This window comes from Amblyomma mixtum, chromosome 3, assembly GCF_055824585.1.
Source record: "Amblyomma mixtum isolate Tamu chromosome 3, ASM5582458v1, whole genome shotgun sequence".
Classification (NCBI taxonomy): Eukaryota; Metazoa; Arthropoda; class Arachnida; order Ixodida; family Ixodidae; genus Amblyomma; species Amblyomma mixtum.
This window is the reverse complement of record NC_143014.1, coordinates 162,517,207-162,544,195: the sequence shown is the minus strand read 5'-3', so window position 1 is coordinate 162,544,195 and position 26,989 is coordinate 162,517,207. Positions and strand designations below refer to the sequence as shown.

General features: G+C 45.0%; 1 protein-coding gene across 1 annotated transcript in view; it reads right to left on the bottom strand.

The window, feature by feature from the left end:
• dre4 (SPT16 homolog, facilitates chromatin remodeling subunit dre4) overlaps positions 1-26,989 on the bottom strand; it is a 49,785-nt gene that overhangs the window by 5,955 nt on the left and 16,841 nt on the right. Inside the window, exons 11-23 of the mRNA XM_089581749.1 lie at positions 26,432-26,497; positions 26,259-26,375; positions 25,871-25,986; positions 23,289-23,371; positions 19,027-19,097; positions 10,777-10,904; positions 9,851-9,986; positions 9,641-9,767; positions 7,417-7,535; positions 4,321-4,446; positions 2,113-2,301; positions 1,379-1,548; positions 955-1,238 (exon numbers count right to left, since the gene is read on the bottom strand). Coding sequence (XP_089437875.1) covers positions 955-1,238; positions 1,379-1,548; positions 2,113-2,301; positions 4,321-4,446; positions 7,417-7,535; positions 9,641-9,767; positions 9,851-9,986; positions 10,777-10,904; positions 19,027-19,097; positions 23,289-23,371; positions 25,871-25,986; positions 26,259-26,375; positions 26,432-26,497 — 1,732 coding nt within the window. The remainder of the gene's footprint in view (positions 1-954; positions 1,239-1,378; positions 1,549-2,112; positions 2,302-4,320; positions 4,447-7,416; positions 7,536-9,640; positions 9,768-9,850; positions 9,987-10,776; positions 10,905-19,026; positions 19,098-23,288; positions 23,372-25,870; positions 25,987-26,258; positions 26,376-26,431; positions 26,498-26,989) is intronic.

Genomic DNA, 26,989 nt, shown 5'->3' with positions numbered 1-26,989 from the left:
AAGCACTCTCCCTTCCAAAACCGAAAACATACGAGGGGCAGCGCTGCTACAGTAAAACCCCATTTAATCGGCCCCCGTTAATTCGGAAATTCGGACTGCCGCCAAGGAGCGCCGTGTTAAGATATGATGTGCTCGACAGGCAACCGTCCAGATATTCATCCACAGGCCTCAATTGTATATTACATATCTGCCCGTGCCCCTCTGATGTGCACACAAAGGCAGGCATGCTGACGGTCAGCAGGTTCCCACTGATAGGCCTAGCGAGAATCTGGTCACATAGTTTCGTTTCCAGGGCTTCGCTACCAGCCCGCGGCGTCAGTGGCCGTCGGCTGCACATATCAGCGAGCCAGCCGAACCGCCCATCATTTGGTATGACGACTGCCTTGATGCTGATCTTTTTATTTTGTTTGTTTTTTGAAGCTGTCTTGCAGCTCCACTGCCAATTTGTGCTTTCCTCGCTTCCGTCCGCGTGGTATTTCCAGTCTTCCAGTGTGCAAAAACTCAGTGCTCGTCACGTGCTGTTCGTGCGATGAAGCCTTTTCGCATGCAACGCCACACGTGAAGAAGCTCCAGCACTACTGTTTTGGACACTAAAAGAAGCCACAGAGACCCTTGCCATTGTGGAGCAGTTCTGCTTCTCCCACTACTGATAGCGTGCACAAATTAAGACATGATATTACTGCGAGAAATCGCCATTGCTGCGCAGTTTTCGCCTTAAAAGGAGACAAATGGCCAGGTTCCCACAAAATAAATTTCGCTTTCACGCGACCGGTTTCTGATAGTTTTAGGGGCCATTCGATCATTCGACGTTTGGATAATTCAGACATCTCTTCCACTCCCTTGAAATCTAAATGAATGAGGTTTTACTGTGTTTCATGGAAGAAAACGCAATAAAATTTTTTATGTATACTGCTGAGGCCACACACCAACAATAAACAGCAAAAATATATTTACCGGCAGATTCTTCATCTTCACTAACTTCAGAAGCTGAATAGTCTTCAGAGTCATCTTCATCAGACTCAGATTCTTCTTCGCCAGAATTGTCTTCGTCACTTGGGTTGTACTGGTCATCTTCTTCTGAGTCGTCGTCACCATCACCTTCTTCTCCATCAGACTCGGGGTCCAAGAAAGACCAACCACCAGACTCAAAGAAGCCCTCTGGGTCATCTGTGATAGTCTTCATAATCTTGGTCCAGTTCAAACTTTGAATGCCTTCCGTGTAGCGAATGTCGCAGGAGCTGCAGAAAAACAACCACACTTTCATGTAAAAGGTAAATAATAAAAAAAAGTAAATGATACTGCCTTGCAAAATGCTCTTTGACATTTTAACTCTCTAAAATCCAGCACTGCTAGTAATTAGGCAAAAAATGGGACCAACTTGAGCCACTCCTTGACATGGTCGAGCATGTTCATCGGGACTGCATTCACCATAGCACACTTTCTGTGGTAGTCCTTGAATACAAACACCATGTCAAAGTTCTTGAGATGAAACTGCACTCGTTCAAAATGGACGAGCTCCACTTCCTCCAGGGTGACAATGAATGGTGGCTAGGGTTCGAAGAAAGAAATAAAAGGAAATCACCATCAGAGCTCTCACATAAAGTGGAAGTATATTTAGCATACCACAGAGCTAACCATGTCGTACTTTCTCCAAGTTTGCAAACTAAAGCTAAGCCATACAATAATATTTCCAAAAAAGGCAGAGGTGTGCACCACAACTAGCCCTTATGCACTCAAGAAACCAAATCAAGGTGACTTCTGAACAGTGCTTATTTTTCATGAAATCCAAAAATGAACCTCTGCCTCATGGAGTGTATTGCAAGCAAAATATTTAAAATTAAAATCTTAAGGCATAGTCAAACAAAATTTTTATGCAATGCACAAAGACTAGTAAAAGCTAGTGCAAGTAGTGAAAAACTTTTATGTCGAAAATACAAGCAGGCACTTTAGAAATGACGCAAAAAAAAAAAAATTGACATTTCTAATACTACAACTCAAAAAAAAAAAAAAAAAAGCACCTATTACCAGCTGCTAGAGGTGAAAAGGGGCAACCAAATGTCATTGAACCCAGTGCCTAATGAATGTCTAGCCACATTGGAATCATGTTCTCACCCAGTCAGTCAGATTCACCAAGCAGCCCGAAGTGGGCTGAAGCAGTACTGTGCTGCGGTAGGGCACACCAGGGAAGCCCAAGTCCCGGAAGGGCGTATCAAACTCAATTTCCCCTTTGGTAACTGCCTCAACTTTCTCACAGAAAGTCTTGAAGGCAGTTTTCAGCTTTTGGCGCAATTCTCGTTCTGCCTGTTGAAGACAACACAACAAGAGCCACATTTAGAAAAGCCGCAAGAATGCAGATTAACTCTCTCCAGCAACTGCGTCCTTAATACACTCGTTGTGGTCCCTTCAATGTGTTGCAGTGAAGGCTCCTTATTAAAATTTTGGATAACTCAAAATAAGCTCCGTGGTCCTAGCAGGATGCACACAGCTCTGTGCATAGAGCCCATTAATTCATATGTAAATTAGTTTTACCACTGATAATTCAAACTGTGCACCACCAACCACTTGCCTGGCTCGTGCTAGTGGTTGCTTTCTTGGCCTAATGATAAGCAGTACAAGAGCAAACTTCTCAAAAGTAACTTCCGTAGCATGTACCAGCTTTTGAATTCAGAACCATCAGACTACTGGCAGTTTGGCTGGCCTAGTTCACTGCTCACCAGACTGTTAACCACATGGTTATGCCTTAATCTTCATTGCTTTGAGATGCCCCATCCTGCGCATGCAGCGATGTCATCGTCATGCAGAAAATACTTAGCCAAAATGCTCAAAGAAAAGTTGGTTACTGTGGAGATCACACAAAAGACGATGGTTTAGACCTACCATGGGGGTTTAATGTTGCAAAGCATCTCAGGCTATGAGAAACACCGTAGTGAAGGGCTCCGGAAATTTCGACCACCTTTGTTTAATGTTCAACCCCATTTTTTACAGTGAACTGACATTGCACAGTACATGAGCCTCTAGCATTTCGCCTCCATCGAAATGTGACCGCAGCGGCCAGGATCGAACCTGCGTCTTTCAGGTCAGCAGCCGAGCACCATAACCACTGAGCCACCACAGCGGCTCACAGATGCAAAGAATAAGAGAGCCAACACATTCCACTATATGGCATTGTCATAAAGACAAAGCAGCCACTTTTGTAGAGCATTCAAACACCTCCAATTTCACTGCTTTAGATGCATATCATATGGATAAGGTTGACATCAGCCGGTAAAAAGCCTGGTGTGAAAGATAACACATGGAAGGTGTGTGTTAGAAGCAATCTGTATTAATGAGGACGAAAACTACTTTTGAGCTCGCCGAAACACCCGGAGACAAAATAAAGTTGCAATGTTTGCACTCAAATAAAAAAAAAAGGGAAGTAGACGACAGCAGACTTCCTTCTTAAAAAAAAAAAAACTTTTCTCGAATGCTTGCCTCAAAAAGTTTTCACAGATGTGTACAAAAAAATTTCTGCTTTTAGTCCCCTGCCACAAAGAATCCAATACAAGTAGAAAAAAAAATACCATACCATGTGCTGCAAGCATTAAATGAAATGTGAACAAGCCAATGAAAACAGCAAAATAAGATCTCAGTTCAGCAGGATTAAATACCAGTGCCTGATTTTATCTTTACTGGCACAAAGACCTCTGCATGCAAGTTTTAATGAACTTTGCCTGTATTTGTTCTCTAGCAACTATCATTTTTGTGTTCCATTGTTCACCTCTGTTGTTCAGTCGCATTTCATTTGGTGCTGATGTAGAAAAAACAACTTAGTTTATCACACTCAAATAAATTATACAGTGCAATCCACTTAGAACGATATTCAGAAACAAGAAAATCCAATTGTTATAACCGATAAGCGTTATACCTGGACCAGCAAAAAAAAAAAAAAAGGCAAAATAGAACACACCTGCTATTCCCCCATGCATGTAGATATAGATGGGGAAGTTGATAAATCTAAAGAATTTGATCACTATAAGCTATATTTCATTATATCTGGTATCGTTATAAGTGGATTACACTGTAGACTAAAATGTTCATCTGAGACACAATGGTTTACAAAACATACCACCACAAAAAATTTAAGTCTAAAAGCTTGATCTGTTTCCAGTGGAACTAAAGCAAAATGCATGAAACTTAAACAGAGCTAATCAATTCTGCAGCAGAAACATCACCAAGCTTGAGGCAGCCGTGATCCAGTTTGTGCAGCAAAGTGAACTGGTACAGCATTTCCATCTATTTATTAGCAAGCACGGTTACAGCACACCACAGACTCCTACTCACCTGCTCTGCAGCGAGGTCATCCCTATCGTGCATGTGCTGGTGCTTTCCCAAATCCGTTGTGATTTCTCCAACTTCAGTGTAAAACTGAACATCATTGTGCTTCTTTTTGCCAAACATGATGGCATTCTGCAGGAATATGAATCCACTATGAGCAAGGAAACATCCACGCCAGCCTGTCCAGTAACATATGCCAGCATCATTTTACAAAGAATCATTTCATGAAAGAGTTATGTTAAATGGCAGACCACATCTGCCATAACTTTCCTCAAGATAGCTCCTTTGCATGACATTCTGATCATTATTTTAATGTCAGTTCACTATTGCCGTGTTGACAAAAGAATATGATCTCTCTCCAAGCAATTCCAATTCCTAATAATTTCCAAGCAAGTGCTGGCACAGATGAAAGGTCCACTTTTCCATTACTTGCCAATAGCTATTTCACAATAGCTGTTACATGCCATGCCATCTGAGGTATCAACTAGTACAAAACTCACCAGATAAGACACCCCCCCCCCCCCCCCCCCCCTCCCTAAAGCATGCTCCAAGTCTGAGGATTAACCAATACAGGAAACATGGCTGGGGTGAGGCACAAACACAGCAACAAATGCAGGAAGAAAAGGTTGCCAATGATGCTTCAGAAACTCTTGCATTCTGGCCACCTCTGAGCCTGCAAAAACTACACCAGTAGCTATTGACACTGCTGCACAGAGGTTTCATGAACCCCTTCAAGAGAGCCGCACAAAATTCTCACATAAGGCCTACATGAAGCTAAGGATGGAGCCGCCATCACATCATCACTGTGCCAACTGTGTGCTTTAGAGGACTCATCATAAAAATGAAACTACTCCACTCTTAGATGCCTGGCAAATCATCTTTCTCAAACTTCAGCAACCGCTGTCAGCAGCATCTAAGCTAATGTTCAGCTCACCCGTGAGGAGTCATAAAAAATAGAGCAGCAAGCGTGACGTTGCCGAAAAGTGCATCACGTACTGGGAAAGCAGTGGGAGCGCCATTTTACGCGCTTTATGTGCAGCCATGGAGGATTACTGCCGCTAACATACGGCATTTATGACACTGTGGACAAGGAGGATGTTGCCTATTTTTATAAGAACAAAATAAAGAAATTTAAGTCTTACATCTCCTTTCACAGGTTCCTGAGAACGAAGCACCTTGTGCTAACAAAGTGTGCTGTCTGCAGTGATCAGTTTTTATGGCACAGTTTTCATAGCGATGTATCAACCAATATGCAAGGAAATAAACTACATAAATTGCCATAACCAAAGTGGAACAATCAATATGATGTTTAGAAATGCTATATAACTGGACACACTAAGCATGATTCATTACTGCTGTCAATCTCAGTTCACAGGTTGCAAATATTTTTTGAACAACAATAATGTCACAAAAAGAAAAGACAATACCTGAAAACTTGCAAATACAGTCAAGCCTAGATATATCGAACACAGATACTATGAATTACTGGCTATATAATAGTATATTGAACTGTTCCTAAGTCCTAAATATTTTTTACAAACAACTTAATTCTTACTTTACAGTTAAACCTGGATGTAACGAACCTCCATATAGCGAATTGCTAAGTCCTAAATATTTTTTACGCATAACGCAATTTTTACTTTACAGTTAAACCGGGACGTAACGAACCTCCATATAGCGAATTCCTCGATATAACGAAGATTTTTTAATTCCCCAACACCGCCCACACTGAAGCGCGTTTTTGAGACCTCCATGTAACAAATGTGTAGCGGCGGTTGACCTTGATAGAACAAACTCTTCAAGCCAACTATCTGTTAGCTAGTGCTGAGTTATGAAATTTAGCAGAAAAGTTTCACAACGATAAAGCAATGAGCAACCGCATTTCAGACAACACGCTGTGCTCCAGCGCCGATGGCGCATCTCTGTTGCTTTTGCTTTTGGAACGCCATACAGTGTGGCACTACAACAGTTCCCGCTCAAAACCAGCGAAAAACGATACCGCATAGCAAAAACTAAACGGCACGAGCAGTGTGCGCCCATCTCCGCCGTGCAGTTGCTCGCGTGATTCCGGCACTGATAGCTATCGCGCGTCGGAACTCAGGAGCAGGGACGACGGAGAGCACCAGTGGTGGCGTGACCACGTGCGCTCTCCTCTAGCTCGGCCACAGTGCCCCTAGGTCCCCTGCCTCTCCCACTCTCCCCGTCCCACTCGTAGCGGCGGAGGTGGCAGCGGCTGCTGCAGCAATCGTGCTATCAGCGCGATTGCAGAATATTTCTCAGTGTTTATGACTGAGTATTAGAGCTTTTTGTAAACGTTTTCACGGTGATTTCATGAACATTTATTTCTTATTTTGGTTTCCAATATACATGGTCCTTTTGAATCTTCTCGCAAAAACTGCAAGTAATGAAAACCTAAATGCAACGAGAAATTTCGGACTTGAAACTTTGTTATATCCAGGTTTAACTGTATTATCTCATTGCCGAGTGCCAAGCCATGCTCGTTCAGATGACAGATGGCAGGCTTTGTCTTGTGCCAAACGAATGACTGGTGGTGATGCGGCAGGCGTTTGCACATGGTTCAGAACGCTTTATCCAGCACTTGCCAACAGTGCCACGGAAGATACAGTGGCGTGAAAAGTTAGTGGCCAGGTGGGAGGCACCGTTTCTTCCTCTTGCACCTCTTGATAGCGCCCCGAAACTAGCGGCGTCGTAGGTTGTAGCCTTGCAGAAGCCATCCCATGCTCATGACATGCTCAAAGCTGTCGTTTTCCCCACCTCCATGGTGAAAACGGCAGGTATTGTTCTGCTGTCCCATTTTTCAAGCGAAACAGTTGTAATGCAGGAAAGGCAACCGAGCTGGCCTTTAGTGCTCGTTCCATTTTTGCGGCCTCTGCAATCGCCATGAGAAGCTTTAAAAGAGTGCTAAAACTTCAGAAAAGGTCTCTCTCAGTTGCCATTCTTTCACTACCACTTGACTAAATTGCACTTCTCTGTCTGTTTTCAGCAAAATTATATTACAAATTTTGGCCATATTGAACTATTTTAAGATTTTACTTGTTCACTATAACGAAATTTGACTGTAAAACAAAAAATATGCCTCACCCTGAGCGTAAAGTGAAGAAGGATAATCATTTCTCCATCACAAGGCTGAAAAAAGGCATGCTTGGTGTTGTTGTACAGGATGTCGACCTTGTCACCCCGCACTGATGTGAACCTGAAACCTGCAGCAACCACAAAAGCCAGATCTCCATGTAAACTCTTAGCAGGCATAGCGAGAGATAAAATGCTGAACAAGAGAGTGGCTAAAATATAGAAAGCTACAAAAATCATATCACTCCCTTGTTTACCTTTAAAAGGACAACGGGAAATAAATATTGACGGAAAAAAGGAAGTATGTACAAAAAGTTCACAGAAATGCATCAAACCAAGAGAAAATTCAATCTAGCGGTTCCTGCACCATGAGATCAGCATTAGATTCACACTATTCAGTTTGAAAAATCAAAATTTATGACTATGCTCCTTTCTAAAAATACGTCATAAACATGAATTACCCCACAAGAAAGCTGGGGGCTTATTAAGAAAGTACAAGAGTTCAACTTTTCGAAGTCCAAAATCTCTGCCGGTGGCTGTAGCAGCTACGGTCATGCTGCCATTGGCCGATTACAAGCATATGCTAGCAATTATGGTTTGCCTATGCATCATCCGGCGAGCTTTTTCGGTGAAAATCATTTTGAGCAAAGTAGAGGGCAACTTCCGGGAGAAATAAGGCCATGTCCATATGATCGGGAGTCTCCCGGACAATTCGGGAGAGTTGGCAGGTATGCGATAGGGTATCCAACAGAATTATCATAAATGAACTCTTTCGCTACTGCGCCACAGGCCATCGGTCATATATGATCGACTCTCGACATTTTGAAAACCAGCCACTAAAAATTTCAGCCGGCGTTCCTCCACCAGCTGCACCATCTAGTTTGCCTCTATAACACCATCTCTTTGGCTTCAGTTATGTTTTTCATTTTCCATGCAAGGAGGCGACACAAAAAATGAAACTTTGACCGGATATAGCTGTCGGTCGGCGAACATGGCGTCCATTTCGCTGTGCTCCCCTCAAAGGCGAAAGGCTATGGCTGAGCACCTTTGTCGGTTCTTATGCTGTCTTTTAATGCGAAAGCATTGCATGTCCCATTAGCACAAAAGCAGGCATTCGTCTATGGCACGAAATTCGTAGTATGTCAGAACATCTTTCGAAGCTGCACTGAATTTTATTTCAGTGCCGCGCCATCGTGGCCAACGCATCTGTGCATGACCGCCATGCAATGCTTGGACATGCAGATCAAGATTTTCGCTGCATTATCATTCAACGTCAACAAGGGCAGAATACTGTGCACCAACTGCCGCCGCGGTGGCTCAGTGGTTATGGCGCTCTGCTGCTGACCTGAAAGACACAGGTTTGATCCTGGCCACGGCGGTCGAATTTCAATGTAGAAAAAATTATAGAGGCCCATGTACTGTGCGATGTCAGTGCACATTAAAAAAACCCCCAAGTGGTTGAAATTTCCCGAGCCCTTCACTACGGCATCCCTCTTAGCCCAAATCGCTTTGGAACGTTAAACTCCCACAAACCAAACCAGTACTGTGCACCGGGACTACAGGTGGCGACACAATGCAATCAAGCTATAAATGGGCCTTGCGCTGGCTTAGTAGTCACTGGACACGGCAACGTTGGAAGCACATGGAACACTAATCTGTTCACCCACCTTGTGCAGTTTTACATACAATGCTTTCGCATTCTCACACATAAGCAGTATTGGTGTGCCTGCCAGGTGAATTAGACAACCATGTGGAGTGGCCGGATTTCAGTTCCGATTACGGACTTTATCGCAGAGGCCCGGGACAACAGTGCATGTTCACATGTGTTTCGACCGCCGCGGCCGGGATCGAATCCGCGTCTTTTGGGTCAGCAGCCTAGCACCATAACCACTGGGCCACCACGGCGGGCTCATTTGGAAGTAACCAATAAGCTACAGTTTGATGCATTACAATGCTCAGTGCATTTAGCACTTCCTGAAGAAATAATTTTGACTTTAAAACACTCCAAATGGTAATTTTTTTGCAGTAGCAAAAGAGCTAATCAGCAAGGAACGTTAGAATGTTTTTGCTTGCAATCCTGGCAAGCTACATACAAAGTTCTTCAATTTCGAAAATTCCCCCCATTGGACCTTAAAGTTGTGCTTGGAGGGAATAGCCTCATTTTCAGATTTAAAAAAACATGCTCAACCTGCCCAGGAAGGCTAAGAAACATTCAATTTCTCCATAAATCATGTACCATTGGAGTGTGCCTCCAAGATTCCAGAAATGCGCTTGGAGTAGATGTTGGGTCGAATGTACAGGTCCTTGAGCTTCGGATTGCCTTTGTTCGAGCTCAGCACAAGAGTGTCTTGCTTCACTATTCCCTGCAGCAAGTAAATAAATTTAGATGTTAGGGTGGTTGAGTACGTCAACAGCAACTTGAGAAGAGTTTGAGAAAAGCCAGCACCTCTTTCTCTCGCTCCTCAGCCTCTCTAGTCTTGAACTTCTTCTGTACTTCTTTGATGAGCCGGAACGCTGTATTGAGGTTGGATGATGGGGCTGAGATTTCTCCAGGCTCCTTCACATTAGTGCTTCGATAAGTTCTGACACAGAAAACAATTGCATCACATTAGAATGTCATCTAATAGATAATACATGAGAAACCACTAATGTAACCAGCATGCTTTTGAAACAGTCTCCATTTGAATTGTTTTCTCTTATACAGAAATTAAATATCTGTTCTCAAGAGTCAACACTCTGGCTAGAAACCAGAGAAGAGATGCTCTTGGAAGCCCGCTGTCCCCAATTCACAAGACAGCTGAATGAAACCTAAACAGATGGTAGAGTAAATTCCCAATTTTCAAATCTATTATAGTCAGGTTTCAGAACCTTCAGTTAATATTATGCACGCTACATTACTTAGACTAGGGAAAGTATGCTCACTTCACAAGCAGCTGGTATGGTATTGAGCTAAGCTACTTCAAAAGAGCATTTTTAGTTGAGATTTTGGTGCTATCTTTTGAAAACATTTAGCACTTTGCCGAGATGCATACCATTGGGAAAAAAAAAGTGTACATAAATCACAATAAAGCCAAGACAACTGCACTTTCCCCACCTCTCAGCCTTTAATTGCAACCAGTAGTCTGTTATAATTAAAAAGTTAATTATCAGAAATTTGTTAAGCAACTAACTAGCTAACATTATTTACATGTTTTCTGATGTTTGCTAACGCAGGTATTATTGTGCCGCAGCAGCCGCTGTCATACCTGAAAAAGCCTATTTTAAAAATTTTGGTTCACCTTCACTGAAACATCCTGTACAGTACAAAGACAAATATGAAAATATGTCAGCTCATCATTCAAAAAAAAAACCTAACATGAAACCTTCACCTACATCTCTTTGAGAAAAGTGGCTTCTGGGTTGGGAAAAACGTTGCCTTCATTTCGGCCCAGTGCTGCACCAGGGTGGAAGAAGTTGATACGAAGATAGGTGTAGTCCCCTTCCACAGATTGTGATATGTTCTGCAATCAGGCAAAAGAAAAAGGCACTGATAAGCAGGCATGGCAGCCAAGGCTTGGTGCACTTCCCATGGCAGCATAAAAGGTGTGCAAACACAGGTGTAAACATAACGAAACCAGGATATATTGAACTTGAAGGGGCAACTCCAGACACTTTTTAGGTTCATTCATTGCAATTCCTCACTGCCCACATCATACCCACCAAGTTTGGCAGCTATTTCATATTTTATTCCTGGACATTGATTTTGAGGCTTGCAACTCCAGAGGAAGATTTCTGCGCGCAGCACCGAGTTAGCTACATCACAGACAATACCCGCTTGAGCCAAAAAATGCCTTTGTGTCTCATTCAATAGTCACATTTTTCAAAATTACGCCGTTTGAATCATACTCTTTTTCCAGATAATACCGTATTTACTCAATGCTAACGTGCACCTTTTTTCTGGAAAAAAAAATCATTTAAAAATGACATGTGCAGTAAGGCTGACCCACATGGAGCAAACTTGCATGACGAACTTCGCACGGCCAGCACCAGTGTGGCAAACACCGGTGCGCCGTTGCCATGACTTTAGTGTTGCTAGAAACCGCGTAATTCTGTACAGTGGAACCCCGTTCATACGTTTTTCACCGGACCGGGAAAAATACGTAACAACAGGGAAAACACTACTGTGAGGAAAGCTCCGAAAATGAATGAAAACAGAAAACTGTGCAGCTTTGACTTGAAACAATTTATTTCCGCAAAGTGAGCTTATTTCCGCATCTTTCGCTTGTTGGAAAGCACCACGCGTTTCTCAATAGCCTGGAAGGCCGCATTGCTGTCAGCGTCGCTTAGAGGTGCGACATACCTGCGGAGGTCCAGAGCCGCAATGGCTTCTCCAAAGCTTGAATGTGCAAACTCCCCGGAATCATGTGGCTTGTGCTCCTTACCGTCACTGCAGTCAGCAGCTTCACTTGTGACCAAGTTTACAATGATCTCAGCGATGCTTTGGCTCTCTGACGTCACGACAGTAGCATCCACGGCGATGTGGATCCGGAAACGGTCAATCTAGCCAGTTGACGCAGCAAAGTCAGCGATGCCCAGCCTGTCGGCTATATCCATCGCCTTCTCGCACAAAATGCTGCCATCAAAGTTAACACCGGCAGCGCGAGCTTGTTTAAACCAGGTAAGAAGAGCCTCGTCGAGGTTTCCATATTTGGTGCCACGAGCATGCTTAGCTTTCAGGCCGAAGAGCGCGGCATTCCCTTCCATGTCGGCACGCTTTGAGATGATGCTTTTAAGTGTCGAGGGTGGTAGGCCAAGGTTTTTGGCAATGTCGACTCTCTTCCGCGCTGCCTACCTGTCTACTGTGTTTAGTACGATCAGCTTTTCTTCAAGGAGAAGTGCCTTCCGCTTGAGCGACGCCATCAAAGCACGACAAAGATCACGATTACAAGTTCGACGTTCATGAGGCGGATGGCCATCTAGTGGCGGCCTCTCCAACTCGCGTGCGGCTTCTTGCAGCCAGTTCCATAGCCAAGCCTGGCCAAGACTTGTCAAAAGGCATAATGGCGGTTGGCACGCGTTGCCCGGGAAGGTTCGGGGTTCCAGCTTGTGATGTATCATGCAGGAACATTTTCACAGCTACAACATAACAGTGGGGTTCCCAATGCATTAGATCCTATGGGAGCTATCCCGGGACTGGATGAAAGTGACGTATCCGCCGGGAAAACGCAGCACTGAGGAACGTAACAGCAGGGTTCTACTGTATAATCAGTAAAATGCTGCAAAGAACAGATTTGCATTTACAGGTAAGCCATTATTCATTCAATGGCAGCAAAGAGAATGAATTATTGTTTAGTTTTAACGTTAATATGCCAATTTTTGTACTTTTCCATCGGAACATAGACTGGAGGAAGCAGAGAAATCGCCTGGGCTGTCCCCACTATGTAGCGGTACCGTAAAAACCCGCGCATAATACGGACCCGCATATAATACGAGGAGTAATTTGGGGATAGCAAAAACGGAAAAAAATATTTTCATCCGTGTATAATGCGAGTAAGGAAGAGCAGAAAGCTCAAAGGCGTACTGGAAGTCACGGAAGCCGAACACCCTCCGATTATTTGTGTACGATGGCACGCCGGATACGCGTGTAGCGAGTGCGGCAGGTAGAGGCGCCGCGCTCCCGCCCACTCGCATCTTGCGCCACGAGTACGCGCAGACCGGTTCCAGCATACACGCATGCTTCAGAAGCGTCCTTCGGAGCTTCGGTGATTGTCATCGCCTGGCATACCAGTACCATCGAGGGCGTTAGATATCCCGCATTTCCTGAAATAGCAATCGGAGAGCTCATCGGAAATGCTGGCCCAAGTGTCTGCGATCCGAATGCACGGCCTGGTTGGAGAGGCCCATGTCCGGCGGCAGTCACTGCAGACTCCACCTACCTCATACAGACAATGCAGCAGCGCTTGACGCAGCGCCGATGTTTTCGAAAGCTATGATTACTTTCTTTTTAAAAGCAGCCGAGTGCTGCTTTCGCGGTCCGGATGTTATACAAGGTGCGATTGTCCTTGGCGTCGCTATGTCAGGTCAGCGTAGTGAAGCCACCACTAGATAGCCTCCTCTCGCTAAAAGCGTGATGGTGATGGCGCTCGCAGAGCAGGTTTGTGCACCCACTCCGCTCAGCGAGCAAGCGGGAGCACTTCTGCGCATGTACGAAATGCTCAGACAGGAACGCGCGAGCGAAACGGCCTCTCGGTGCCGCTCCCGGGTGAGCCAAGCGTAGTGACGAGCGGGCCTTGCAAAACTGGTCTCGCGTGGATCTTGACCGAAAATTGTTTGGATCCGCATATAACATGCCAAAATTTGAAAAAAAAAAAAAAAAACCTTGCATTACACATGGGTTTTTAGTAGGGGTGTGCAAATAGTGGTTTTTTTGATTCGAAGCGAATAGTTCGAATAGTACTTCCGGCACTAAAAAAAGGCTGAATGACAGTAGGCATTTCCAAAATCATTTATTTTCCTAACACATGATGCCATTACATACTGCACTGAGGCTTTATTTAAAACCATGCTTCAAAATTTAAGAGAGCACCTAAAGTGAGTTAAGAACAATTTTTACCGGTTTGGTAATAAAAAGTTATAACACATAAAAATATCGCCTGCTTTCTAATAAGAAATTAGAGATAAAATACAAAAAATGACAGTATAAGAGAACGGTGCCAGTAGTACAATCAATAACTGAAACCATAGGAGTAACTGCACTACACTGCAGCAAGAGCATGAGGACAATAATGAAAAAAAAAAAAAGGGACATTCTGCACTACCGGTGACCAGCGGTCGAACGGGTCGAATGCCCAACACTGAGCTAGGCAATCACGTTCGGTGCACCGACTTGCCACCTGCGTTGCTTGCGTTTCTATAGTTGAGGATCCTCACTCCTTGGTTTGGATTGCGTCTTCTTTTCGGTTACGCCGACGGGACTGCTGCGTCCAAAGATGTTAAAATGGAACATAGGCTGACCGGACCTCCTAGCAGCACTGGCAGCATCGCACCATCGCGTATCCAAAGCTCCCACAGCACCGATAGGTTGGCCGTACTGTCGGGGACAGAGCGTGCAGGATGCGCCCCCCATGGCTCAAACACATCGCCATCACCTTGCGGCCGGAGATTGGCGCGTCTATTTCGCTATCCGAGGGGTGCTCGTATGGAAACGTCGGCTCTGCTCTGTCTCTCTTCGGTTTAGTGCGGCAAACTGGCGCTCTTCCCGGCCTATGCCGTCACTCTGACAAGGCGTGTCGCACGATGCATTTTTTTTTGCATTTCACTAGTAGCTTGCGGCTGCTGTTTGCCGGAGCGCTGCTTCGCTTATCAAGCTGAAGGATCGAAACATCGTTCCGGTAACATTCCCAGACTAGCAAGAATGGAAGCGGCTGTACAAAACTCTAGCGCCGCAAGCGAAATGTCATTCGCACCGCTCGCGCCTCCTGGCAAAATTGTCCCCAGTAGTACCTCCGAGCAGAACTCAGCATCGCGCTTCCAAGAATGCTCTGAGCCTCCAATGTACTGGAGTGCCCGAGTTGCGGCGAGGGGGTGCGGCACACCACCGAAGACGGCTCAATGCCCTTATTACGACGGCGTTCCGTTCCCACCAATGCGCAAGCAGTCAGAATAGCAAGAAAAGACGCCAGTCATAGATAGATGCGATCATTTCGTTCTACTAAAGTTCGGCAGTCACGTATACGTCCGCAGCCTCCCCGATGCCGAGCGTTAACGGCAGTAATCCTCCACGGGTGCACAATAAGCTTGGCGTTATCACACGCTAAATGCGCCCTTCCCATTGAAGTAAGTATACACTTCGGCGACATCGAGTCCCCGCGCTGCCGCTGAATTTTTCTCGCCTCCGCCGGTAATATGATGGCTTGCTTCAATGCTGCCGAGAACAGCCCATGTTCGGTACGCATGATTCGTCACCTGATTGGGTGAAGCGATAGCGCGGTGGGGCTGCGTGTTTATCGTTGCATCTGTCCTATCAGATAATCATTTCCGCAGCTCTGTTGGAAAAAAAAAAAGAGGGGGGGGGGGGGGGGGGATGAAGGCGGCCAAGCGATACCCGCGTTCGAATACTTGTGGCGCCCGAGCTCATCGATAACGTCACCGCCAGCCAGAGTATATAAAGGGTTCGCTGATAATAAACTGAGGTTTCTTGTTTTGAAGCTTAGACGACTGTCGGCTGTGTTCTTCCTTCATTGCGTCTGCCTCGACACGGTGGCAATGACGCGGCTTATGGCAGCCTTAGTGCGGAGGTTCGAAGACGGCCAGAACGCAGGATCTTTTGCAAGAGCGCGTCGCCCTCACCTTTCTTTCGTTTGTCGCTGGGTTCTCACCCCGGCCTAATCGGGATTTGCGTATTGACTGACCCCCAAGCGTTGAAAGCGCGATAAAAAAAAAAGCCATCTATGCGGCAATACTCGGAAACGAAACCATATAAAGCAAGCGTCCCAGTAACACTATTCGCGCGAGACGAATACTTCGAAATTTCGAATACCGAGAATTCGGTTCGAAGCGAATATCGAATACTGTGCTATTCGATCGAATATTCGCACACCCCTAGTTTTTAGTCGTGATCAGGTCTAGGTGTGTTACAATGCAAGGTGCGGAAGCGTTCATTAAAAATACTGGTTGAATGTGGGCAGCTGCGATCATATTGTTTTAGAATAGGAGGCCCAAAGCATGGGGACCCCAAGGAAATAGCGAGCCCCAACAATACAGACTTATGCACCCGGGACTTTTACAATACAGCAGAGCCTGCTATAGTAAACTCGGATAAAGTAAAGTGAAACTGCGGTCCCATATCCCTTATGTACAATTTTTCCGGTTATAGTAAAGATTAAAAAAAAAATGGCTATAGAAAAGAGCCCCTGGCCATGGCAACGTGCTCCCCATGGGATGACAACGCGACACGTGCGAGGCCGACATTCGGAAGTAAATGCATACCAAAGACAATAAAACGGTGTTTTTAAAGAAGCTGTGAAACAGGCTTCAAGAACGTTGCGGTATGCCTGGGATGTTAAAGCATGCCGCTTCCCATTTCGCGTGTAATTGTGGGTCCTCCGCTGCGTGCAGAAGAGTATTATTTGTCTCAGGTTTTCATGACAACACTTTGAGATTAAGCGAGTTGATGTACTGTCCTCGGTAGGCATTTCAGAGCCCCTTTAAAGCTCTTGGGGCTGTGAGGCGACGCAAAACGCATGGCGCACATGGAAAAAAAAAAGAAAGAAAAATTCAGCTGGCTATGAACGCAGAAAGAAGAAGGCGTGGATCGCTGAGAAAGGAAAGATCATAAAAATGCAATGAAGAGTAAGGATGGGAAGAAAAGAGTGAACATTTACAGCATGGCAGCGTGAAGCACAGGGAAGCAGTGGCAAGAAACAGAGACGCGGCGGTACTGCGTGAGTGGTACCGCCACACCTCGACTGTCATGCGTCTAACTATTGCCTCTTAAACAAAGCTGAGGCTGAGGAAAATGACGCAGTGTTCACGCAAAAGCATTTGTTTTCACATCAAATCAAACTCGGGCAATATTTGTAGCTGCATTGTATTTGTGCAAATTCGGTACTATTTCAAACATAAACGAAAACGCGACTGCAACATAAAATGTGATAACTGAAAATAAACAATTATACAACATAAAGGGCATATTTATTTTATAAACCAACACTGTGTTTAGTTAGTAGCCAATTAATGACCAGAGAGCATCCTCAGAGCCATGCAACTGCCAACAAGTGATACAGTAAAGACCCTGATAAGTCGAACCCGGATATATCGAACCCGCATATTTCGAATTATTGGCTATATCGAACACACAGATTACCCCCTTGAAAATACTATGTAAAAGTATAGGACAGTTGCGTTGTATATCGAATTCCATTTTCGCCGGACATTGGATATATCGAACGCCGCGCCGCGCCCCTGGAAGGTGCGCTTTCCCCAAAGACATTCCTGTCCGGTCCTCAGCCGCCTCAGCGGAGAACATTTCCGCAGTCAGCAGGCGCAGGGCCCTTTTTTTTTTGTTCCCCGTTTTTGCGCCCCACCGGCGCGAGCTTTCCCACTCCTCCTCTCCTCCTGTACCGCCGGCGTGTGCTCCGTCAAGGTCATTGGAGATCAGCGAAGAGAGAGCGCCGCATGGAGACGCGCGGCGACCACGCTTCTTGGGGAAAGAGAGAGAGAGAAAACGGTCGCTCGTGGGCACATCGTGGGTCTGGGGAAAAAAGAGAGCTCAGAAAAAAAAAAAAAAAAAAAAAAACGAAGCCCAGAGCGCCGATCTTTCTCCCTGCTCTTTCTTTTCCCTCTGTCGTTCCTTCGCAGCCGCGTTGACTGCCGCTCGCATAGGCTTCGCTCTTATCGCTCCATCTGCGCCTCGCGTGTTTTTTTTTGTGTGTGTGCCTGTGTTTCAACGCGCGACGTGAAGCAGGCCCCAGTAGCCAACTGTTTTGGCAAGGCAGGCCTTGAAGTGGCCGGAGATTAATGTCCGGAAGATTTAGATGACGATGAGTGCTTGGACGACGCGTTTCGCGACTTGTCCAATTTTCTCGGCGCCGTTCCGTCCGAAGTGACTGTTGAGGACTTTAACGCTGACAGCGAAGTTCAAGCGGTAGCTGGCGTTCAAGACGCCGACTCCAGCGACGACGAGGGCAACTGTGTTGTCGAAGAAACGCGTCCGTGCGCAGCCACTGAAGTGGCGTCAGCGTTAGCCTGATTCGGCGCTGTTGCGGCGAAATGGAAGGCACTGTGCTCTCGCACCTGGACAGTCTCGAGAAGATCGAGGCCAGTGTTTTGAACTTCGTTTCCCAGAGGAAAAAGCAGCCCAAAATTAGTGATCTTTTTTTCCGCGAAATAAAGCGCTTTCACATTGCGCGCCCATACTATGTGATTCGCGGCTGTTCCAAACGGTAAGCCACAATTTGTTATGATCGGGAGTGCAGTTTTAGCCTATATCTGTATATCGAATTTTCGCTATATCGAACTATTTTCCGATCCCCTTCGAATTCGATATATCCGGGTTCGACTTAGTAAAGATTTTTGCTGGTCCGAGTCACTTTACTATAGAGGGGTTCTACTGTAGATGCTTTCTCTACGCAGCGGTGCCAGGCTCCAGTTCATTGACTGCAGCACCGTTGTGGCCAAAGCACTGTGTGGGCAATAATCGAAGCAGATTTGTTCAACCACACTTCAAAATGAATATTTAAGAATATTCATTTCATTCTGAAGCATGAAAATCTGGTGCTTGCTACAATTGAAGGCATTGCACTTTTTTTTTTCTGACCGTGTAAAAAAGGTGCACATTACAATAGAGTAAAATGGTAAGTTTTTTTTTTCTGTATAAAAAAATAATATTGAGGTTTTACTGCATATACAGGACAGCTACCACTCTTGATCATACAAGTACTGCTGGAGCTTTTGTGGGATTGTTACAGCAATGCATAAAAACAAGACATTACATATCAGCTGTGTTTCAGGGATCGGTAAGTCATTAGAACAGCCATAACACACAAAACCCAATTATGATTGAATGCAGTTCTCAGATGTGAGAAGGCTGTTATCAAGGTTTGACTGTATAGCCTGGAGAAATCGCATTATAAAGTAGCTCACCTTTATAGTTGAGATGTGGTAGGGTACTGGAATGCCGAAAATAGGTAGGATCACAGACTCATACTTCTTGTCTGCAAAAGAAAATGTGATACACATCAAGTACGAGTCACAGTAGCCGCCCAAAGTGGCATTAGCTATGCATGAGCCAAAATACAGAGCGCACTCTGCAATGAAAGCAAAATGACAATGATCACAACAGCATTCAAAAACACTGTCTGCTTTTGAAACTGAAATGCTACACCAATTTACTCAAGAACTTAAAAATAATGAAAAATTCCAAAAGCTTACCGGAAACGGCACTGCTGTAGGCATATTCAGTGGGTTTTAGCTATGCGAATAATTACCACTTCAGCAGCTCTTTTGCACTAAAGTTGAATCTGGATAATGCCACAATGCCCCAACAGGCACACAACACACCATTATACTATATCCATCTACAGCAAAACCTCTTTAGTTCGGAGTTCAAGGGACTGGAAAAAATGGGCCCCAAGAAACTTCTATGTACTGTCCGCACCGTAGTAAATTGATCTGGTGAAAAACTAGGCAACGGTTGTCTGCTTTTCAGATAAAAACTATGCGGCAATGACGATTTTTCGCAATTCCATGAAATGCTCAATTGCGTGCCCACTGTCAGGAGTTTCGAAGAAGTGTTCCAGTGTATAAGCAGCTGACTTCACAATGCGATACATAAGCGATGGAGTCTCACTGCAAGCAGTGGCTTCATTAGGAATACTATACAGACCATGGCTCGCTGTGTTGATCACACCTCGACACAACCTCCCTTCGGCAGCCTGTCCGAATAAACACAGGTCCAGCGCCATAAACTTACATGGACTTGGGCCAGGGCCGTGCAGGCAGTTCAAATCCTCAGGATTTCTGGCTTCTGAGTTAACGAGGTTTTACAGTGTTCAACTATGCGATTTCATGTCAGTTAAGGACAGAGGTTAGGTGCTTTAGATAAGATAATGCAACAAATTAAAAAGCTGGAAGCTATTGCCCCCAAGTATGTATGCAAACTCGCTAGAATTAACAAGTTAAATGAAACCAAGTATACAGTATTTACTCGATTCGTACTGACACTCAAAAGTTGAAGACCAAATTAAAAAAAAAAAAAACTATCCTCGTCATCGCTGACCTTACCACGTGCCCATGCCACCACACGAATGAGGTCAAAATGGCAATCAATACTTGTGTGTGCCTTTATCAGGGTTCTTGCTGGTTTTCAGCCATGAAATTCAAGGATTTTCAATGACTTCCAAGGACCCCAGACTTTTTCTTTCAAGGACTTAGCAACACAGCATTTTATTACAGAAACATTTCTTACATCTCACGTATCTAGCATTTATTGCACAAGAGACTTAATGTAAAAAATAAACCTCTCTTGAGGGCCGTTTACCAATAAAGAGTTGCTAGTAAGAGCGGTAACTGCGATACCAACAAATTTCTGCCGTTTCCACCTGCAGCTGCACCTCACATCTGCCTTGCGTCTGCAAGCTTCACTGTTGAAAGCGTCGTGGAACTTGACCACATCTTTACTTTACTATAAGCTGATGGATCTGACATCTAGATGTACCAAAAGCAGACCTTTCATTCAGCTCTGGCCGCTTTAGACGCGCCGTCGGCTGCGGTTCCGGTGCGAAACAGGCTAGGCCTAGCAACGACTACGGCGGCCAAGCAGCAGCGTAGTCCGTCGCCAGATGCGCCTGTGCGCGGCATCATTTTGACGAGATTGGCACCTGAGCCAGCATGCTCAGTCTTTGCTCGAATTCATTCGAATAACAACGCTGTTCCGACTTTTCTGGTGCGAACTTTATGCAAGTATAGCGAGCCAAGCGGCGTTCGACCACTGTTGCCCGCATGAAGAAAAATTTCCTGCATGCAGGCACAGCTGTGGGCGACGCTGAAGCCCCTATAGCTTCACTTTTTAAGGAAAAAGCCTTTAATGGCTCATACTCCCGTCCGTCTGTACGACGTTACATCCAGTGCCTGGGGTGACTCATCGACGAGCGCAGCTTATAGGAGAAAACAAATGGTAGCATCAGATAAAGGGGACAAAAAGTAACCCCGACCCCAAGTTTGATGACTGTAGAGTGAATAGTTAAGTAACTTTAGCCAATTATAGCAAAAAAAAAATGCAAAGAAAATAATAAAATGCGTCGATATAGCGACGAGAACGGTGCGACGTCACATCCACCGGAAGTAGTCACAGCGTAGTGAAAATTATCACAGAATGGGCGGAAAAACGCCAGATTTGTGTCAAATTAGATTGAAAAATGTGTAATTAAGAGTAATTAGTACTTAACATCACCGAAAGATCTACAACTTGGGTAACAATTGCTCAAAAACGAGGAAAACTGGATGATGACATCACATCAAACGAAAGGACGTCGAAGCAGCGTGATCCGCCTCCAAGCAATCTGCCGACATGCTGCGCATGCACAGCGTGATGTCACCAATTCCTCTCGCCACGCTCTTCTCTGTTGTGAAATGAATTCAAGCGCAGCAAATTCAAATCAGTGCAATGAGTCACAAACGGCTTACTCCTTCCTGCACTTAAGAGATATCAAAGTGCCTCCAACGATTTTTTTTATGGTAGACAGAAAATTTTACAGAATGGCTTTAGGTGAATCCTGTGTTGCGTTAGCGGAGCGACGCACGCGTGCTTGCTGTGTGCCGGTGAACCGCTTGCATTGCAGCTGTGTAGGCTCCCTACACTTACGGCGCACCAGGTTCTGTGTCCAAACCATGTTCACACTGCGTCTCTTTTCGCTTCATGCCCAAACCTTGCTGTTGCGGCAGGTTACGGGGTGACGGCAGCCATGTCAGGCGGGCGTTGGGCGGAGACAGTGGGGCTTCGTCTGAGTTTACGCAGAGCTCTTGCCGAAGTGACGGCGATCAAAGCCGCAGAGGTGGAGTTCCGGTAAAGTTATCTCCAACAAGATAATTTGTGAAAAAAGAAAATTTAAAGAATACTAGCGTTTTTCCATGGCCGTCTCCCTCACCGGACTCTCAAGGCCCTTGAAAACACTTTTTCCAAATTCAAGGGTTTTCAAGGAACCACATGAACCCTGCTTTATTAGCGTAGATTATGGATAGTAACGGCTACAGTGCAGTCTCCTATTGGCGTTTTGTAGGGGCGCCGCCTGCGTGCTACTTTTTTTCTTTTTATGCATTGTCATAGGTTGCTGACCGATTTTTCGACTCGGTGGGACCCGGAAAATGGTCCGAATAATTGAAAAGTCCGAAAAATCCGTGAACTTGAAAAAATAAACTTTTCTGCAAAAAACCGGCTTTCAAAATCGCAAAAATTGCCGCTCCTCATGTTCCGCCTACAAGCGATAATACTAGACACTATCTGAATCGTAGTTGTGCTTTCTTCATGTCCGCACCCTATCACATCATGATGCCAGATAGTGCGACGCAGCCACGGTCATGCCGCGAATGAATGCACGCGCTGCATGAAGCAAGAACAGTCAGTTTGCATGGGGCAATGACGTTCGCGAAGACCCGAGAGGTAACCCATGGGTAACCCACGGGAGGAAGAGCGGAAGCGAACGCCTCCGAATGCAGCCCCCCCCCCCCTGATGTACCATTTTCAATGCAATCGCACGCCCTATGTAGGCCATCTCGATGGCAATAGACAGCACCTCATTATCTTGAATGGCAACAATATAGAACAAATAGCCAAGCCTATCCAAGCCAGTCCGATTGCGCCCTCCGAGTCAATTCTGTTTAAATCCAAGATGACGCCTTTCACGGTGGTGGCAAACAGGTTGGTTATGACAGCGATGCTCGCTCGCATCTATATTAGGGCGAAATAACCAACTTTCGGTTGAAAAACGATCACCACAATATTGTTGGCGTCTATTTTAGTCCGAAAATTCAAACTTTTAGATTCCACAAAGTCTGAAATATCGGTCGTGAAAATGTGCACGTTCCTATGAGGTGCACAACGGTCCCTCAGCGAACTCCACAATTATTGGAGTCCGAAACATCGGTTGGCTACTGTATTTTATTAATGCAATGGCAAAATCCTCGAATCTAAGCCGACCTAAGAGTTTTATATCTCATGTTTTAAACAAAACTATTGGCCTAGATTCGAATAAATACGGCAGCTCTTCTATTGTGATGCATTTTCCTGGGACCCATTTCAGCTCTATTCCATTTTAAATGCACTCCCATGTGAAACCAGGCAAAGTTAAATGCACTACACGCACACATGCTCCACCCACTCCTTGTTTAGCCTCCAGTAGACTACTCACCAACAAATACTTTCAGCTCCTTGACCTCTGGCTCCTTTGGCAGCTGGTTCACAGACTTGTACGAGATGTTTGACTTCCGGATCCTGGTGCAATCATAAAAAGTAACAATAAAAGGATCTTGTTAGTCTGCACAAAGTGAAACCCAAATGCTCCTTACACTGGAGTTCAATCATGCAGTGCCACATTAGTAGTGGTACAATAACAAAACAGACCATTTCATACCATCACTTGCTTTTTCTCTCTTCCCTCTGTAAATTTAAATGCATCACTCATTTTATAACTTCTAATTATGCAACATCATGACAATCCTTAGCAATCGTTGTTAATGTAACAGTTTGCTATGTTAACGTTGTTACGTTGCATTGTTAACGTAGCATTCTGCTACGTCAACGTTAACAATGATATCCTAGCAAACTGCTGCAATAGCAAAATGTTACAAATAATGCTTTTTATACAAACATTAACTGTTCATTGTTAGTAATAGAATGTTAAACTTGGTAGGTCATTTAAAAATTTATTGTAATGCCATACGATGCCAACAGTCGACAGGGGATCCCCTTTAATATCCAAAGCAGACAGGCTCAAAGCCGCTCAACGATTCCTCCAGTCATGCCTCTCGCAGTTAGCAGTGCAGAGGCCTGTAAAATCAGTGCTGAATTTCTGACAGTGGCTAATCGGCAACAACGCAGAACATTAGTTGTTCTACAACTGTAGAGAATGAAGCGTTGAAATCGGCTGAAGCTTGCTATGTACACTTGCATATGGCGCATCACCCGGCGCAAATCGCTCAGGTGGTCTTCCCATGCTTTTAGCAGTGCACGCTTTCATCATCACTCCAATGCGCTTTCTGCTCCTCGTTCTGTGATGGCTAAACGTACAGTCGTCTTCCACCGTGGATTCACGCCCGCGAAAATGCAACCACGTTTCGCTGACACCGAGGACAGTCCGTAAACAAACATGGCAGACAGGACCTGCTGGCGACAGGGAAGAAGAGTCTGGTTTTTGCAAACTGCTTCATATATTGTGCTGCACGTCAAAACATGATTTTAATAACAGCAATTAATAAGAATGCTTACTAATCACGCATGCATGATTGGTTTGGTTTATGGGGTTTAACGTCCCAAAGTGACTAAGGCTATGAGGGACGCCGTAGTGGAGGGCTCCAGAAATTTCTACCACCTGGGGATCTTTAACGTGCACTGACATCGCACAGTACACGGGCCTCTAGAATTTCTCCTCCAAAGAAATTCAACCACCGCGGCCGGGATCGAACCCGCGTCTTTCGGGTCAGCAGCCGAGTACCATAACCACTGAGCCACTGCAGCGGCTCATGCATGCATGAGTTCGGGCAACACAATCAATGGGTGAATGTCAGTAGCTGTGAATCACATTCACTGTGCCAATTTGTGCATCCTCCTTTTGAAACCTCAATTTCAGAAAAAAAAAATTAAAAAAAATGCGCAAATAACACGAGTAAATACTGTAATTTGCACATCCCCTTTTCGAAGCCTTAGTTTAAAGACAAAAAAATTTGCAAATTATGCAAGTAAATATGGTATATGAAAACAATTCTGAGCAAGGCCCACCAATTAGATGGCACAATCTCCAACTACTACAACTCTACATGGTTTTTAGCTGCCGTGGTGGCTCAGTGGTTATAGCGCTCGGCTGCTGACCTGAAAGCTGCGGGTTCCATCCCGGCCGCGGCAGTCAGCGAAATGCTGGAGGCCAGCGCACAGTGCGATGCCAGTGCACGTTAGAGCCCCAGGTGGTCAAAATTATCTGGAGCCCACCACTACAGCGTCCCTCATAGCCTGAGTTGCTTTGGAACATTAAAACACCATAAACCATCTACATGGTTTTCACAATGGTGGTCACAACACATCAAGATGTCCACATTCTTCACACATGAAAACACCACCAACCAGGTTCCACAGTGCATACAGTTACCAATTTTTCAGGCATGCCTTATCTTCTACACTTTTCCACGACACTGCCATGCATCCCACACAGTAAGTGTACAACCACGACTGAAGTTCCAGACATGTCGCAACTGAATTGCACTTACTGCGCTATTGCCGCCAACAGTCAAGCTGCTGTTTTTTTTTTTTTTTCTGTGCAATCTAAACTCTCAAATGTCAGCTTCATGGGAGGTTGAAAACTCATTCAAATAGCAAAGTGATCAAACTATAGGCAGCTGCTTTAAATGGCAGGGCTGACATACAGATTTGAAAAGTGACTTTGCCATACAAGTCTTCGCTCACTTCAGAAACCCCTCACAGTAGATTTTTGAAAATATTCTTACAAGTGGTAGCTGCAGCATCACGTTATGCCCCAGCAGCCTCCAGTGCCCTTCAAGAGCATATGTGCTAAATACACATTACCCGAAAGAAAGCACATGCTAGCACATCAAACAGGAAAACAATTTGACCCCTATTTCATGCACTGCGTACTTATCCCTTCAACTGAAAGTAAAGAAAGGATGAAAGAAGGGCGACAAGTGATTAGACCAGCATATAAGAGCTGCATACGATAAGCAAGGAGCAGCTTACAAAAGATCACATGTAAACTGGCCAACTCACTTCTCATCCTTCTGCACCCCCCGCTGTGACGCCAGCCGGTCTTTGGCAGCCTGATTGAGACGTTCTGCCAGCAACTTCTGGTTCTGCTGACGTTTCTCCTCTGCGGACTGCTCTGTCTGCATTCAAAAGAGCACAAAAAAAAAAAGAGCTCAACGTACACACTGAGCAGTTTACTTCCCCCCGCTACTGCATCCACTATTACCAATTCAGCAAGGACAGCCACAGTCACTAGAAGGATCCACCAGCTGAATTCCCTAAAAATGAGGCAGCCCTCCTAGATCATCCACATGGCCTACAAAAATTTACTGAAGCTCAAAGACTGCCCTTGAATAGCAGAGTTGAAAATTCTGTTAGGCCCTCCTTGCTCCCTATGGAACAGCACTCGTACCCTGAGCTTCGAGTCCAAAATGGCTGTCCTCCGACCGCCACGTCCCAAGATTGGCTCTTCCTCTTTCTTCTTGCCCTCCTTTTCCTCCTCCTCTTCATCTTCCTCTTCTTCCTCATCCTGCAGAAAGAACAAGCTTAGTCCAAACAAACAACACACCCCCAAGATTTCCTTACCTTGATGAAAATGGCAATATTCTTCAGTTTCTTCTTGCTGCTAGTGATGATTGTTGCTGGCTGACCCTAGAGCCAACAGAAAAATAATTTATATACTTCCAGTGAGGCTACTGCATTTCAAATATATCTGAGCTAACCTGACCATCGTTCACTGCTCACACCAAATTTTTACAATGGAACAGCAGCAACAGCCACAAAGTGAAAAAGAAAGCCACCCCCCACCCCCGCAAATAGTTTTCGAAAACAAAATAGAACACAAACTACATTACCAGTATATATGCTCATATGTTCTAGATTTATGAGTAGCACATTTTTTTGTAAAAAAGAGGCCCTAAAATATCTGCCCTGGTGTTGAAGAGCCTTTGTGTGCTAGGCATGTATACCAAGACAAAGGCCATAGCAAACAAGGCTTTGCGCATGACAAAGCCCGGCCTTTAGATGCCACAAGTTTAAACAGCCCAATCGTTACGACACACCTGAGGGATTTTCCAGTAAGCGTCCCATAATAGCTGGGAAAAGCACTGTGACGTGTAGAACAGCTAAGTGCCTCAACTACTA